This window comes from Diospyros lotus, chromosome 3, assembly GCF_014633365.1.
Source record: "Diospyros lotus cultivar Yz01 chromosome 3, ASM1463336v1, whole genome shotgun sequence".
Classification (NCBI taxonomy): domain Eukaryota; kingdom Viridiplantae; phylum Streptophyta; class Magnoliopsida; order Ericales; family Ebenaceae; genus Diospyros; species Diospyros lotus.
Window position 1 is genome coordinate 33,180,318 of NC_068340.1, and position 15,982 is coordinate 33,196,299.

Genomic DNA, 15,982 nt, shown 5'->3' on the forward strand with positions numbered 1-15,982 from the left:
GAAAGGAAGCCATCTATCTTAACTTTATTTATCTCTATTTACCTCTCAGGATGGCAGGGGAAGGGTATACAATTTGGAATGCATTGTCTGCTTTGATGTGATTTGTAATATTCAAAGTCATTTATATCCTCCTGGAGCATTAAATTGGTTGTTAATTCTAGAGATTTTGATCATGAGTTATATTTGTGATAAATGAGTTTTATTTTATTATGTTATTGTTTTTTCTCCTTATATATGAAGTTCAATCCTTTTCAAATTAGATTCGTCATTGTTTGGTAGCAATGGTGCTGGTGCTCTTTCGGCTAAGATTTCTATTATAATGGGTTAAATATGTGTTTTATCTCTTGTAACACTTTTGTCATGAATGTGTGATCCTAATTGTTGGAACTCTTTTTTTGTTTTTTTTTTCAATTTATGCCACTCTACAGGAAATCTACTCTGTTAAGTTGCCTGGAAATCCAAAGCTTGGTGAGGGGAAGCCTGAAAATCAGAATCATGCTATCATATTTACCCGTGGAAATGCAGTGCAGACAATTGACATGAATCAGGTGACTGACTGTTTCTTTATAATTTGAAAGCTGATGAACATATGGGAAGACACATGCAAAGAGGCATGGTTTATTTACTGGGAGCTGTTCAATTGTGCTAAGAGGAACACTACGGAGCTATTCGATTATGAAAAATAGGCTATGTTTCTCAACATCTTTTGATAGAAAACCAAAAACTGGAAAGCATGTTTAAATGAAGGGTAAATTGCATTCAAATCCCCTATGGTTTGGGTCATTTCCACGGGGACCCCCTATGATTTAAAAATGGTTCTAGAGGTCCCTATGCTTTAGTTTTTCTTGCTCTGCTACTTAAGCCCTAATTAAACTAAATCAAATTAACAAAATACTAATTAAAATAAATTTAACCGAAAACATTGTATAAAAATAAAAAAACATTGGGGATGGTTCCAGTTGCTGGAACCATTGCCAGCCAGTGGAACCCATCAACAGTGACGGCTTCCAGCGACTGGGACCATTGCTGGATGATGCTGATGGCAGTGGATGGATCATTACTGGAACCCATCAGCGGTTGATGGTTCCAGCAACTGGAACACAGAGAGAGAGAGAGAGAGAGAGGGTCAACCAATTTCAATCAAGAAACAACCTAGAGGCTGGAGGAAAATTTTACCCCAAATTGAAGAATTCAAAAGTGAATTTAAAATATTCAACCCCAATTGAAGAACAAAATCCATATCCCAAACCCCAACTGCTGCCACATTCTTTTTTGGTAAATCATGAACCTGTGTGTAGAACACAACATAGCCCCCGCTCTCCAACTGCTGCCACCGCGCAAACCCCCTCTCCAGCACAGATGAGCCCAGATCTGAACTGATCCCTGCCTCTCTGCTCTGCTGCAGTTGCCTATATCACTTGTAGATCTGCCTTCACGACTAGTCTGCCTCTGTCCATCGTTGCTGGAGAAGATCCCCTGGTGTTCGTCATTCTCATTCACGAAGAAAACGACACCCAGTGGTCCGCTTCTTAGATCGCCGCTGATTATTCATCAATTTCTGATTATCGTAACTGCGATGAAGACTCGTCATCGCTCAGCCAGACCGGCCATTGCCTGTGATGCCTGTGCAGTGGCTGTTTACCCAAGCTACTGACCACAGAAGGAAGGAGGTTTGCTGCCCCAGTGGTCAGCCGGTGACATTGCAAGCCATTTTTCTATTTTTTATTATTTTTAGTTTTAAATTGGAGAGTGATTAAGATGAGATTTAGGGTTAAGTTAAACTAGTTTAATTTTAATTAATGTCGTTATGGTTAAGAACTAACAAAAAGGGTGTTGACTCAATTTCATGATATGGATTTATTTAGGGTTCAGTACTTTATATATATCCAATTACCTAGACCCGGTTTCATATTTGGTTAGAGATATAATAAATGGTCCCTCCAATCTGGACCCATTTAAAATTAAATGTATAATATATTATATGTACTAATTGTTAATGGTGTTATTAACAAGATATTACTGTATTTAACAATTGAGCATTTTCTTTTTTCCTTGAATACATTTTTTAGTTTTCAAGATGAGAAAATGGTTCTCTACATGAACAATTGAGCATGTTCTTCAAATTTTCTGTGAAGAAGGAAAATTGGATTTGGTAAAGTGGAAAATGTTTTCAATATCTAAACGTTTTCAGAAACATTTTTTCTGTATTTCTGGATATGTTAAACAGCATCCTAATATGAATTTGAATGAAATACCAGTGTAAACATTTTGATATTTGAATGGTTCCGTTGTTGATATATAAGCTTTATTATGTAACCACACTATTTTGTTCTGTAAAATCTGAAGTTCAAACCTAATATATTGATGTCAGTACAGTTGTTTATGTATTGTCAAGGCTCAAGGAAAGCACCTTTATTTTTTCAGTAGTTCACTTTGTATTCCTTTATGTGATATAGTAATATCTCATTCATTTTTAATATCTTATTATTCTTGAATTTATGCTTAGGTATTTGAAAATTCCAGAGCCTAATGGTAGGTTGGTAACTCTTCTATTATTGCATAATCATAATTGTTACTGAATTTAGTGGTTGTATATACTAATTGAAGAAAATTACATGTTTTTGTTTATCCATTCCAATTGATATGTCAAAAATTCAATTCTCCCCCCCCCCGCCCCCCCCAATTACTCTGGTACATATTTCAATTTGTTATAGGAGGCCCTGCTGCCAGTGCACATTGAGCCCTTACACAACCTTGGGTCTCTTCATTTTGACCATTAGTCTCCTGAAGACATTTTAATGCACCTCCACTTTACGCTGAAAGGCCCCTCTTAAGATTGTCCACCTTGATGTTTGAGAGTATTGCAACTGCTTATAAAGAGCTATGAACTAACTCTAGATAGTCTGCTACAAGTGTTATGAGGCTTTGGTTGCTCTGTTTTCTACACTTTTAGTATAAATACTTTTCTGCATCTTTCTTTGATTTGTTGAAGTAGTCTTTTATGGTTTTTCCTCTCTTTTGTAGGATAATTATTTTGAGGAAGCTTTGAAGATGAGAAATCTTCTTGAAGAATTCCATCATGACCATGGCATTCGTCCTCCTAGCATTCTTGGTGTCAGAGAACATGTTTTTACTGGAAGGTTTGCTTCTATCTTGTTGACTCAATTTCATGTTTCTGTGCTTCCCTTGACTCAAAAATTTTGTGATTTTTAACCTGATCCATGCAGTGTCTCATCTTTAGCTTCATTCATGTCAAATCAAGAAGGTAGCTTTGTAACGCTTGGGCAGCGTGTTCTTGCAAATCCTTTGAAGTAAGTTCATGTTTATTTTTGTGTTGATTTTATAGGTGTCTTGTAATCAGAGCTTAGATCTTAAATTGATTTTTCAGGGTCCGTATGCATTATGGTCATCCAGATGTATTTGATAGAGTTTTCCACATAACTCGAGGTGGTATCAGCAAAGCATCTCGTGTAATCAACATTAGCGAAGATATTTTTGCAGGTATGCCTTTTTGTAATTAATATGACATTGGTTGGATAGGATGATTGATTTCTTTTTCCCTTGCAGGGAACCCCAACTAACTCATTTGTTGTATGCTAGAAGCCCATTTGGGTAAAGTCAGTTAAGGCCAAGCGTTTTATGTGCTGAGTGTATAATTGAGCATCAGATCTCTAGGAATTAGCCTTACTGGATATCTTAGTAGATGATCCCATTTAGAAAATACCATTAAGCCAATATAAATATACCTTTCAACATAAAATAATGGTAATATATCAATTTATGAAAAATACCTGTTGTCCAACTTAAAGATACCATAAAATTATTCAACATTCAAGAGAAAAGTTAACTATTTTCTTCTGGAGCGATAATTAGGCTTAATTTTGTATTTTTCATTTTTTTGCCCTAAAACCTATTGCGTTTGTACATTTTAAATCGAGAAGAGTTCTTCCCCAAAAAAAGAATGGGGTGCATATTCTTTTATTTATTTGTTTTTTTTTTCTTATTTGTTTAGCATATAGTCTGTTGAATTAGAGAATTTGATGAGGTCTTGCCTCTTTCAATTACAATTTATAGTATGAATGTACAAAAGACACTCCTAAAATTAAGGCTAAAGTTACTCCTAGAATTAAGGCCTAGTTGTCTACTGGTGTACTAATCATAGCTAATTTACAGCTAATCAAGCATTTATTCCAACACTCCCCCTCAAGCTGGAGTATATAGGTCATATGCACCAAACTTGTTACAAATAAAACCAATACGAGAACCCCGAAGAGACTTAGTGAAGACGTCTTCCAGTTGATCGATTGAATTGACAAAACTAATAGCAATACATCTAGATAAAATCTTTTTTTTGATGAAATGACAATCAATCTCTATGTGTTTGGTCCTCTCATGAAAAACAGGATTGGAAGCTATATGTAAAGTGGCTTGATTATTACAGATTAATTTCATTTGCGTTACCTCGCCATATTTTAATTCTTGAAGCAGTTGTTTCAACCATAGAAGTTCACACGTTGCTAAGGCCATAGCACGGTATTCTGCTTCGGCACTAAACCTGGCAACCACATCCTGCCTTTTACTCTTCCAAGATACTAAGTTGCCGCCAATTAGAACACAGTACCCGGAAGTAGAGCGTCTATCTAAAGGAGATCCTGCCCAATCAGCATCAGAATACCCAATCACCCGGGTATGACCCTTATCTTCATATAACAATCCTTGACCTGGTGCGCCTTTGATATATCTGAGAATGCAAATGGTAGCATCCCAATGACTATCACATGGAGACTGTAGAAATTGACTAACTACACGCACAACAAAAGAGATGCATGGCCGAGTGATAGTGAGGTAGTTTAGCTTTCCGACTAGTCGGCGATATCTACCAGGGTCAGATAATAGCTCCCCCTGTCCCGGTAAAAGCTTGATATTTGGGTCAATGGGAGTATCAACCAGTCTACAATCAAGCAGACCAGCCTCCTCAAGAATGTCTAAGGTATATTTCCTTTGTGAAATAACTATGTCGCTTTTGGACTAGGCTACTCAATGCCAATAAAATATTTCAACTTACCCAAATCTTTAGTCTGAAAACGGTTGAAAAGATGTGTCTTCAGTTGGAGAATACCATCTTGATCACCTCCAGTGATGACAATATCGTCCACATAAACCACTAGATAAATGCATTGACCATTTGATGAGTGGCGATAAAAGACAGAGTGGTCGGCCTCACTGCGATTCATACCAAATTCTTGGAGAACTGTGCTAAACCGTTCAAACCAAGCTCGCAGAGATTGTTTTGAACCATAAAGAGAGCAGCGAAGTTTACAGGCTAAGTCAGACTTCCCCTGAGCAACAAATCCAGGCAATTGCTCCATATAAACTTGATGAGGTCTTACCTCATTCAGTTAGGATTTATAGTATGAATGTACAAAAGACATTCCTGAAATTAAGACTAAAGTTACTCCTAGAATTAAGGCCTAGTTGTCTGCTAATCAATGCTAATTTACAGCTAATCAAGCATTTATTCCAACATAGTCAATATTTAAATTATAGTTTTAATAAGTAATCATGTGACTTAACACGTGAGTTTTTTAGCGTAATGGATGGCTAAGATTAGAAGAGTTTCTTTGTGGTTAAGGGCTGGGATTTTTGACTTTGTAACCCTTGTGTAGTTAGTTTTTAAAGGCACTTTGTAGGGATGTTATTATCTTATCTACGTTTTCTGAAACCTTAAATATATTGTAGCTTTAATATCAGATTAATCCTATCGTGTTGTGAAATATGTCTTCCTCATCCCCACCCATGAACATTCATGTCCATTGGATGTCTTAGAAGTGTTAAAAAACAAAGTAACAATAAAAAATTTGGGCATCCAGCATAAAATTTTGCACATTGTTCTTTTGTGTGGATTTGTATGTTGCTGGAAGTTGATCTCTGTTCTATTTAATTTAATGCAGGGTTCAATTCAACTTTGCGCCAGGGAAACATTACTCACCATGAATATATTCAGGTAGTGTTGGGTTTGTTGTTAGATTACCTGCCATTAATGAATTCTAGTAATGCTGGGTATGTTGTTAATCCAAAAATTTATGTGGTCTAATGAGCTCTAATTGAATTTTATACAGGTTGGCAAGGGACGAGATGTTGGACTGAATCAGATTGCGTTGTTTGAAGGGAAAGTTGCTGGTGGTAACGGTGAACAAGTTCTTAGTAGGGATGTTTACAGGCTTGGGCAGCTTTTTGATTTCTTCCGAATGATGTCATTCTATTTCACCACTGTTGGATACTATTTCTGTACAATGGTATGCTTTTTTCTGCAATCTCTGACTGGATTGATACATTATCGTAAGTTCTATTTGAATGATGACATCCCTTAATCTGTTACTGCAAGTTTTTGCATGTAATGCAGCATTATAGACTAGGACTGGAATTATTAGAATTTTATCAGGAGAATGTTAAGAGTTAATTGGATATGACCATGGATATTGTAGTTGCTAGTATGCAAGGCTATCTCTGCGTACTAGAGTGGGCTGCATGCATGGGAGTGTCAGGACCCTGGCCCTAACTTTATGTTTCCTTTGAAGATAGAATTGGAAATGAGGGAGAAAACGGACATAAATGTGGGGGATAGACAGAATAATAGGGAGGACAAATAGAAATAGGGGGGAAATCTAATAGAAAGTAGGGAGAAATCGGGAGAAAATAGACAGAATTGAGGAAGAATAGAAAGACTTCAATAATCTTCTTGATAGTTCATACATAATGCCTCGGCAGTGTGGGTTTAACTTTATATATAAGCCATCCACAGATTCTACAAGGCAGTTACCACTCTTCCACTATCAGTAACTGCTCCTAAATCACTCCCACTACCTTCCTGCTACTCCATATCTGTTACTTAATTGTTCTTAGAACATAACTGTAAATAACAACTAAATAAAGATACAATAACTCAAATGTAAAATAACTTCATAATTCTAGGGGTCGTGACAGGGAGCTGGGTTTGGATTATTGGCCTAGTCTCTTAAAATCTCAAAGTTCTTTCTTCTTTTTTTTTTTTTTTGTTGGGGGCCTCGCGCACGCGTGGAGGGTGGGGGGGGTTTGTTAATCAATTTTCTCCTTTGTTCAGAAACGTTATCTGTTTATCTGTGCAGAAACATTAGGTGAGTAGAATGTTTCACTTAATGGTTACATCATTGCTGAATCCCCTAATGTAACTTTGTATAATTGATGCAGTTAACTGTGCTGACTGTGTATATTTTCCTTTATGGGAAGGCATATTTGGTAAGTTCTATGTCTAATCTGGCAACTATTCTGTATTCCCATAGTCACAGAATATAAACAGGATCTTTCAGGATTCAAAATTTTCTGCTAATAGATTGGTATTTGGTAATCATGTGTACGGAAACTAACCTGCCTTGAGAAGTGTAGCCAGTACTTTAGTTTACTGCTGCACAACACTCTGCTCTCTTTCAGTTACTAATTACACTCTCTCTATATATATATGTGTGTGTGTGTGTGCTTCAGGCATTGTCTGGGGTTGGGGAAGCGATAGAAGATAGAGCTGAAATTACAGACAATACTGCTTTATCAGCTGCTTTAAATACACAGTTTCTCTTCCAAATTGGTATTTTCACTGCTGTGCCAATGGTACTATGTTTCATCTTAGAGCAGGGATTTTTGAGGGTATGTATTTTAAAATGTTAATGCACATAATACCTGGTGAAATTTTCATTCATGTTTGTTTTTCTTTAAGATTCTTGGTCTCAGTAAACCATCATTTTCCAATGGTGCATTTGCAAGTTGGGGTTGCTACATTTTAATACTATCAAATATGAATTTCCTTATTGAACACTTTTTTTCAGCATAATGAATATCAAGTCTTTGAATTATTTATTGTTCTTTATTCTGAATAAGAAAATAAAGGCCTCATTATGGTGAATTACTCCCTATGAATGTCTTTAGCCCTTTCTGGTTTGTTTATGTTCAAATTTGATTATGAAAACCAGGATCTCAACAATTTGCCTTTTATTTGTTTGTAATTTCTTAAGGGACACTCTTGCATTGATACTGATTCAAACTTACCACAACGATGCTCTCCATAGATCAAACTATTTCGTGGATTGGATTTCACTTGACTGTCTATGGTTTCATTGCATGTGCTTAGATTAGAAGTTTTGTATAATTGTATCGTCATCCTATTAAGTATTTTGATTTAAGTTCTTTTCTTTATAAGAGGTGGGATAGAATAACCCGGTTGAAGCATATGATCATATGTCTGTAATGCATTGTATGCCCCATAATAGGTCCCATTCTTCTACGCTTTTCGTGGAAGTCAATGACTATTCATAGCTATTACCTTGACAACAAAGAAGAGTTCAATCCAATGCTTTATTTCTGTCCTAGTTGATCATGATTCGACATTAAAAGTATATTGATTTTTCAGCAATAACCGAATACCTTTGTTTGTAAATACTGCATATTTGATTCCATCCATAAATCTATTTCACCTGTTTCAGCCTGTGCTCTATAAATTGCTTCGACACAAAATAAGTAACAATCACTCCAATGCATAAATGGTTGGGAGTTCACGTTCTCTTCATCTTTGGTAAAATCAAATACACCGCGGAGACAATCGTAACCTACTCTACCATAGTTTTTAGCGAATGACTCCAATTTTGGTTTAATAGTACATCCCAACAGGGGACGACCATACTGTCAAGTCTCGGGGATGAGACTTGCACTTGCAGAACTATTAGAAGAGAAAGGAGAGAGAATATAGAGACAGGTGCAAATGTCTCTTAGTAATCTATGTCATACGTTTGAGTATAGCCCTTAGCCACCAATCGGACTTTGTATCTTTCCAATGTACCATCAGCATTGTATTTCACACTAAATACCCATCTACACCCTACAAGTTGAATATCCTTTGGTCTAGACACCATTTCCCCGATATTATTCTGTTCTAAGGCCCTCATTTCTTCATGCATAGCTTGCACCCCATTCTGATTTTGTAATGCCTCTTCTACAGACTTAGGAATAGCTATGGAATCAATGGAGGATAAAAAGCTTTTGTGTTTTAGGGACAATCTGTGATAAGAAACAAATTTGGCTATAGGGTGTTGCATACAACTTCTCACACCTTTTCTAACAACAATAGGCAAATCCAAGTCTGAGTTTATAGGATTAGAATAATCAGTAGGGTTTAGGTAAATCAAAAGACTGAGTGAGTTCCAATCCTGGCTGAGGAGTAGATGATGGATCCTACGTAGCTCCTGGGTTAGGTTGTTCCTTCCTTTTATGTACAAATGGTGAGCCTTTGAACCGAACAAGAGATATCCTTGGCTGAACAGAGATTGGAGAATCATGAGATGATTCCAAGTCTCCTGAATCTGTTGTCTTGGGATCAGAAGAAATATGTAATTCAGAAAAATTAGGATCCCAAGAAGAATCAGGCTAATAGGATTTAAGACTCTTCTAGAGTAGGAATATCATGATCAACAGAAGCAATCTCCCCCTAAGGACTAAAGGTAGGAACTTTGAAAAATGATTGATTTTCCACAAAAGTTACATCTTTAGACACAAGGACCTTTTAGGTAGGACCGTGTAAAGATTGAGTTAGGGCAAAGAATAGAACACAAACAATGAGGAGGATGAAGTGAAATATTTCTTTGCCAAATGATTCATTTGGCAAAGAAATATTTGAAATAGGTGCAGTTTGAGTAAACAAATGTCCAAGACCAATATTAGAAATTGAAAGTTGCTTACCATTACCAATGGAGACTTTTTCATTCCCGTTGTAAGGAGCATGAAGTGAGAGGTTATTAAGGTTTGAGGTTATGTGGTTTGTAGCTCCTGAGTCAACAAACCAAGCTAGATCTTGGAAAGAAGGTTGTGACAAAGATGCATTATAATCAATAGGTTGAGAAAAATTATTATAATGAGTTCCTTGTGTAGAACCTAGATCACTCATGTAAGCCTCGTTAGAATCACTAAGGGAAGCTACAAAAGCTCTTGAATCTGATTGTTGGGAAACCATAGGTGGCCTTCCAAAATTTGAACTCGACATAGGAGAACTTCTTTGAAAAAGGATATAAACCAATCATCAATAAAGGATATAAACCAACGAGCTCCAGAATAGTTAGGAATCTTGCAAGGGCCCCACACATCAGAATGAATTAATGCAAATGGAATTGGATGGAGTTTATTACTAATTGGGTAAGATACTTGATGTTGTTTAGAAATAGCACATACACCGCAATGAAAAATTCTAGGGTCTAGAAAATGAAATAAAGTAGGAAACATAGTTTTTAACAAGGTGAATGAAAGGTGTCCCAATCGATAGTGATGCAACCAGATTTGGTGATGATTGGCAGTCACCTGAGAAGAGCATGCCACTGATAGCTAGTTTTTAGGAGCCTTCCTTATGAAGCAATATAATCCATTTGTTCCTCTAGCAACCCCAATCCTCTTCCCGGTCCTCATTGCCTGAAACTCACGCAAATTAGTAGAAAAAGCAACATGGCAATATAGTTCTTTGATGAGCTGATAGATGGACAAAAGGTTGGCCGATAGTTGGGGAACATGGTTAATGGTGATGTTAGGGCTTAGATAAACACTCCCATATCCAATTATGGGAACCAATGTACCATTGGCAATTTGGATTTGTTTAGAGGTCTTCAGGGGTTGATAGGTGGTAAACACATCAGAGTTAGGTGTCATGTGGTCGGTAACTCCGGAATCTAAGATCCAAGTATCATTCCTAGCAGTGTTTTAAGGCTGAAAAAAATGCAGAATAGGAGTCTGTAAAACGGAAACCTTAGGGCATAGAGTCTTGAGAACCAAGGATAGAGAGAGAAACTCATGTGCTAAAGTTTATTAACTATAAAACTCAACCAACTAAATACACAACATAAGTTGTATTTATATATAGCTTTATAACCGACAAGAGGAACTTCCGCCTCATATACAAACTCACATAAACAACAACACAAAACAGAAAGAAACAGAAGCCAACACTATCTTAGGGTCATATTCTTTTCAACACTCCCCTTCAAATCATGCTTCTCCCGCTGCTCTTTAGGATATAGGCTTCTTTGAGACGCTTTTGTTGTTGTATATCTTTGTTCACCAATGCTAACAGAAGTCCACGTAAGCTTGAGTTTACAACATAACATTTGAAACCGGTCTCTAGGTAAACTCTTGGTTAGAATATCAGCTATCTGTTCAGATGTAGGGACATATCGAATTTGCACTTCACCTTTTTCAACCTTTTCTCTAACAAAATGCGCATCAACACCAACATGTTTTGTTCTTGAGTGAAAAATAGGATTTTCAGCCATGCTCGGGAAAGGTACTTGTAAAAGCACCAGTAGAGGAAGAATTGACAGCCATATTAAGTAATCTTTTGTATGTATCTTTCATAGTAGGGTTAGTGGACCCAATCAAGATCTGATGGCAAACAGCCTCGAACTTGGGCTTGAGACTAGATAAAGTAAGGATCATGAACAGTTTTTCCCATTGAGAATCATGAGCAGCTTTGGGAGCAGTGTATGGAAGAAGAGCTTCAAACTCTTGCATGAGAGAATGCGTTTGGCCCTGATAGGATTCCATAGATTGACCCTACTGGATGTTCTTGATAAAGTGGACAACAGTATAGAGGCGCTTGTCACATTCCTAGGGTTACCTAGGGTTGTGATTGGAATTAAGGGGAGAAATCAGAATTGAAGGAGGGAGAGAAATTAGCAGAAAAGGAATGGAGAATTAGAGAGAACTGAGAGAGGGATAGAGAGAATTAGAAAGGAAGGAATTCAACTTCATTTTACACATGATTTCCATCCTCTTACAAGTAGCCTTTTTATCGACATAGCTAGCTGCTAACTGATTTCCTAACAGCACCCATGTGCTCCTATCAACTTATAAAATATCTTCTAACAAACTATTATAACCCTATTACAATAATGCCCCTCTATTGCTCCTATGGTCATGACAATTCCCCCCGCCTTAAAAGGTTTCTTATCTCCAAGAAATTTATTACTGTTGAGCCGTTGTTTTTCCATCCAATTCTCATTCTCACTATTTGTTTAATCTCTTTTTCTCTCTTTCTCCTTCTAGGGCTCATTCCTCTTTGCTTTTATGTTCCTTCTCTTTTGTTTGTCTTGCACTTGTAAAATGTTTTCACATATCTCCATGCAAAGGTTCTCTTTTCCCACTGATTTGCAAGTCCCGACAATGTCTTGGGTCTTCATACATGAACTATGCCAATGCATGGTAGCAATTAGTAATCCAGCAACAATCTTTTCTTTCAACATCTTCCCAACTACAACAACCCAATTCACAAAGGGTAATTGTACCTCATGGCCAAGCTCAATCTTGTCTCCCCCATGAATCAAAAGTTTGACATTATTTCTATTTAGCTATGGAGAATCTCCCATCAACCTCATAGGTATTATATCCAAATGCTCGGTGCAGTGTTGTCTGATTACTTCCACTGCTACTGCGACACCCTAGGCCCAGATTTCAATGTCAAAATCTGCATATAGGATAGGGAAAGTATCCTTCCTAGCCAAAATTAATCTTCTGACATTCTTATGGGGGTCTTTGGGCAAAGCATGTTGGAGTAGTTCAGTGGCAGGTGGAATATCTGTAGGACTTGAGTACAATAAGCGTTGTAACGAGGATATTGGATCTGGAAATTCAGCAACCCATGTTGGAGAAAGTTCACCCATCTGTTTGAGATCAGAAAAAACAATATGCCTTTTTGTAGCTGTTCCAAATGGTTACCCCAGCTCCAAGAAGACAGCCCTTAAGTTGTGCATGTCTGCCTTTTCATCGATCTTTGGTCGCCACCCCTCAATTTCCGATGCAGTGTAAACATAGGTACCAACTTGGCTAGTACAATCTAAAGAAACTCCAACCATTTCGGTAGGGTCAGGATCCTGGTCCAACTCATCTTCGACCTGATCTTTATCCAGCACCAAAAATGAATCATTGTTTTGTTCCCATGCTACTTCATCCTGATTTATCGGTTGTCCTTCGGATTTCCTGGCAATTGTAACAAGATTCATTCCATCGTCTTTCTCCTCCTTAGGAGCCTCAATAATTCCTCCAATAGCTGCCATTCCTCCCTTGTCATCTTGAATGACCTACTCCATTTCAGGTCTTTCCTCACTTCTTGCAACAACCAGTCCAAATCTTAGGAATACCTCCCATTTGCTGGCTGCTCTTAGCATAACCGTTAGATTGTCGTCTGTGCTTTCTAGAAATGGCTTCCAATATCATTTCATGAAGTCTCGCCCTCTCAACCACTTGTTCTACTGTGACAGGACACACTATCTTTACAATAGGCCGCAACGCATTGTCAAGTCCACTAATAAAACTCGATACAAAATAAGACTCAGTCAAGGTTGGATGAAACTTGAGCACAAGTGCTCTCAATTTCTCAAACCTGACCAAGTACTCCATAATCGAGCCTTCTTGTTTCATCTTGTTGAGCTCCTCTTTGTAACTCTCACCTCCGACTTGATCCATCTTAAAAAACATCATCGAAGATTCATCAAATTTCCTTTATAGACCTTCCAATTTTCTGTCAATTCCGTCCAACCTTCTAATAATTCTATCTGCAAAGGCCTTACACTTACTGATTAATGTCACAATCGACTCATAATTCTGTCTAGTTGCCACTCAAACTTGTAGATCTGAAACTGTAGCATTCTTCTACTGCAATCGTGCTTCAAATTGCTTCGTGCCTGTTCTGCTAGCCATGGAAGAAATTTTCACAACAGATTTTCGTGGCCTAGGATGAGCTCTAAACAATCTCTTGAAAATTGATTGATTCTGAAACAACTGCTACTATTCGCCAATTCCGCCTCAATTGCTGCTTCAATTTTAGTAAACCTAATCTGTTGTGCAACTCGAATTCCACCTAAACCTGATTGACTCAATTTAATTTTCGTTTGAAAATCTTTCGCAAACCAACTTGCTCCGCTGCAATCTTTTTGAAAGCACAATCGGTTTCTGTTGCCACCAACAATGGATCAAAAATCACTTGGGTCTATACTCGATCAGCTTTGTTGTGGCCTCCTGAAGGTCACCTACTCTCAGCATCCCAAGTCATCGGAATTCCATCCGAAATCACCTCACATGCAGTCGCCTAGGTTAAATAGCCAAGAATTCTTCCTGCTTTGCCTTCAATCATGGGTCTCAATTAACTAGAGCAGAAGGAGTTGGTGGCCAAGGAGCTGCTCTGTTGCAATCTTCTGAGGAATCAAGAAGGTCGACTCTAATCCCTCTTCCTACAAAGGTGGTTTTCAATGATATCTTGGCTCTAATCTAGCTCGCCTGAGATCACCCAACATTGTTTCAACTAACAACCTACTGCTTCCAACACTCACCTACTTGGATCCACCTCACAAAATCCACCGAGATTTGGGTCTGCTTCACTTCTCAATTTTGAACCCAAATCAGCTCTGAATTTGCTTCTAAAGCTTCTTCTCAACAATTGCCTAGATGTTTTGTCGCAACCTAGATTGGAAGTCAGTAATCCTAATTGCGTTTCAATCATGGTCTAGATCGCCTTAATGAATCACATTCGTTGGCATTCAGCGATTGTTCCTTAGGTTATGTCCGACTCGTGCTCTAATCGAAAGCTTTGCACCTGTCAATCGACTAATTTGCTTAGCCTCTCGTCTATTTCCTCTGGTTCCGCTCCAATCGTGATCACTTCCAGTCGCGAACCTCCAACACAAATTGCCCAAGTTCTAACTGCGATTACCGTGATGCAACAATCGCTCCCAGACCCAATTCTTTAATCCGACCAAATCACCAAAAACCCCTTACACAATCACTATCGCTTCAAGTTCTAACAGCAATTGTTGTGATGCAACAATCGCTTCCAGACTGATTACTTGCGCACCAGAATTTCAGCTCGGCCACCAAGGACTGTTGGGCTCTGATACCATTTGTCACATTCCTAGGGTTACCTAGGGGTTGTGATTGGAATTAGGGGGAGAAATCAGAATTGAAGGAGGGAGAGAAATCAGTAGAAAAAGAAGGAAGAATTAGAGAGAACCAAGAGAGGGATAAAGAGAATTAGAAAGGAAGGAATTCAACTTCATTTCACACATGATTTTCATCCTCTTACAAGTAGCCTTTTTATGGGCATAGCTAATTGCTAACCGATTTCCTAACAGCACCCATGTACTTCTAACAACTTACAAAATATCTCCTAACAAACTCTTATAACCCTATTACAATAATCTCCCTCTATTACTCCTAGGGTCATGACAACACTGAATGTCATTGGCATAACACTCGGGGGCGGCTTAAGGTTTTTCTCACCGATTGCTCTGATACCATGTGAGAAAATAATTAGGGAAGTAAAACCTAAAAGATTAGACTTTCTTAGCTTACTATTTATAATAGGCATAATGGGCCTTAATCTACGGACTTAATGTATGGCTAATAACAAGGCCTAATAATTACAAATAAAACACACATAAAATATGTACAATTATACTAGTAATTCTAATAGATATATTTATATTAAATACTTGAAATGCTGCTTGGGCTGCCCATTTTTTGTGTTCTGCCTCATCATTTCTCTTTGCATTTTATTCTGTCTTTTATGTGGAGGAAAGTTTTAACTGCCACACTATTGTGGTCTTTCTCATTGCTGCCACAGGCTGTTGTTAGTTTTGTCACTATGCAGCTTCAGCTCTGCACTGTTTTCTTCACCTTCTCCCTAGGCACAAGGACACATTATTTTGGCCGTACTATTCTCCATGGTGGTGCAAAGGTTTGTTTATTAAACCTCTAATCCTGACAAATCCTTTTTCCATGGATGACAGTTATTAACTTGATTTCTTAACAGTATCGAGCAACAGGTAGGGGATTTGTGGTTCGACATATCAAATTTGCTGACAATTACAGACTTTACTCCCGCAGTCATTTTGTCAAGGGGTCTCTCTCTCTCTCTCTCTCGCTCTGTGTG

At 37.8% G+C, this 15,982-nt stretch overlaps 1 protein-coding gene across 4 annotated transcripts in view; it reads left to right on the top strand.

Annotated features, from left to right (window-relative positions):
• Positions 1-15,982, top strand: part of LOC127796630 (callose synthase 9) — a 160,072-nt gene that overhangs the window by 119,367 nt on the left and 24,723 nt on the right. For 2 of the 4 annotated variants that reach the window (XM_052328870.1, XM_052328873.1), the window contains 10 exons: positions 429-548; positions 3,025-3,140; positions 3,228-3,311; positions 3,389-3,501; positions 5,952-6,004; positions 6,120-6,296; positions 7,228-7,275; positions 7,519-7,677; positions 15,674-15,787; positions 15,863-15,951. In XM_052328870.1, the coding sequence (XP_052184830.1) occupies positions 429-548; positions 3,025-3,140; positions 3,228-3,311; positions 3,389-3,501; positions 5,952-6,004; positions 6,120-6,296; positions 7,228-7,275; positions 7,519-7,677; positions 15,674-15,787; positions 15,863-15,951 (1,073 nt within the window). The remainder of the gene's footprint in view (positions 1-428; positions 549-3,024; positions 3,141-3,227; positions 3,312-3,388; positions 3,502-5,951; positions 6,005-6,119; positions 6,297-7,227; positions 7,276-7,518; positions 7,678-15,673; positions 15,788-15,862; positions 15,952-15,982) is intronic. The other 2 variants (XM_052328872.1, XM_052328874.1) reach the window with 2 other exon arrangements.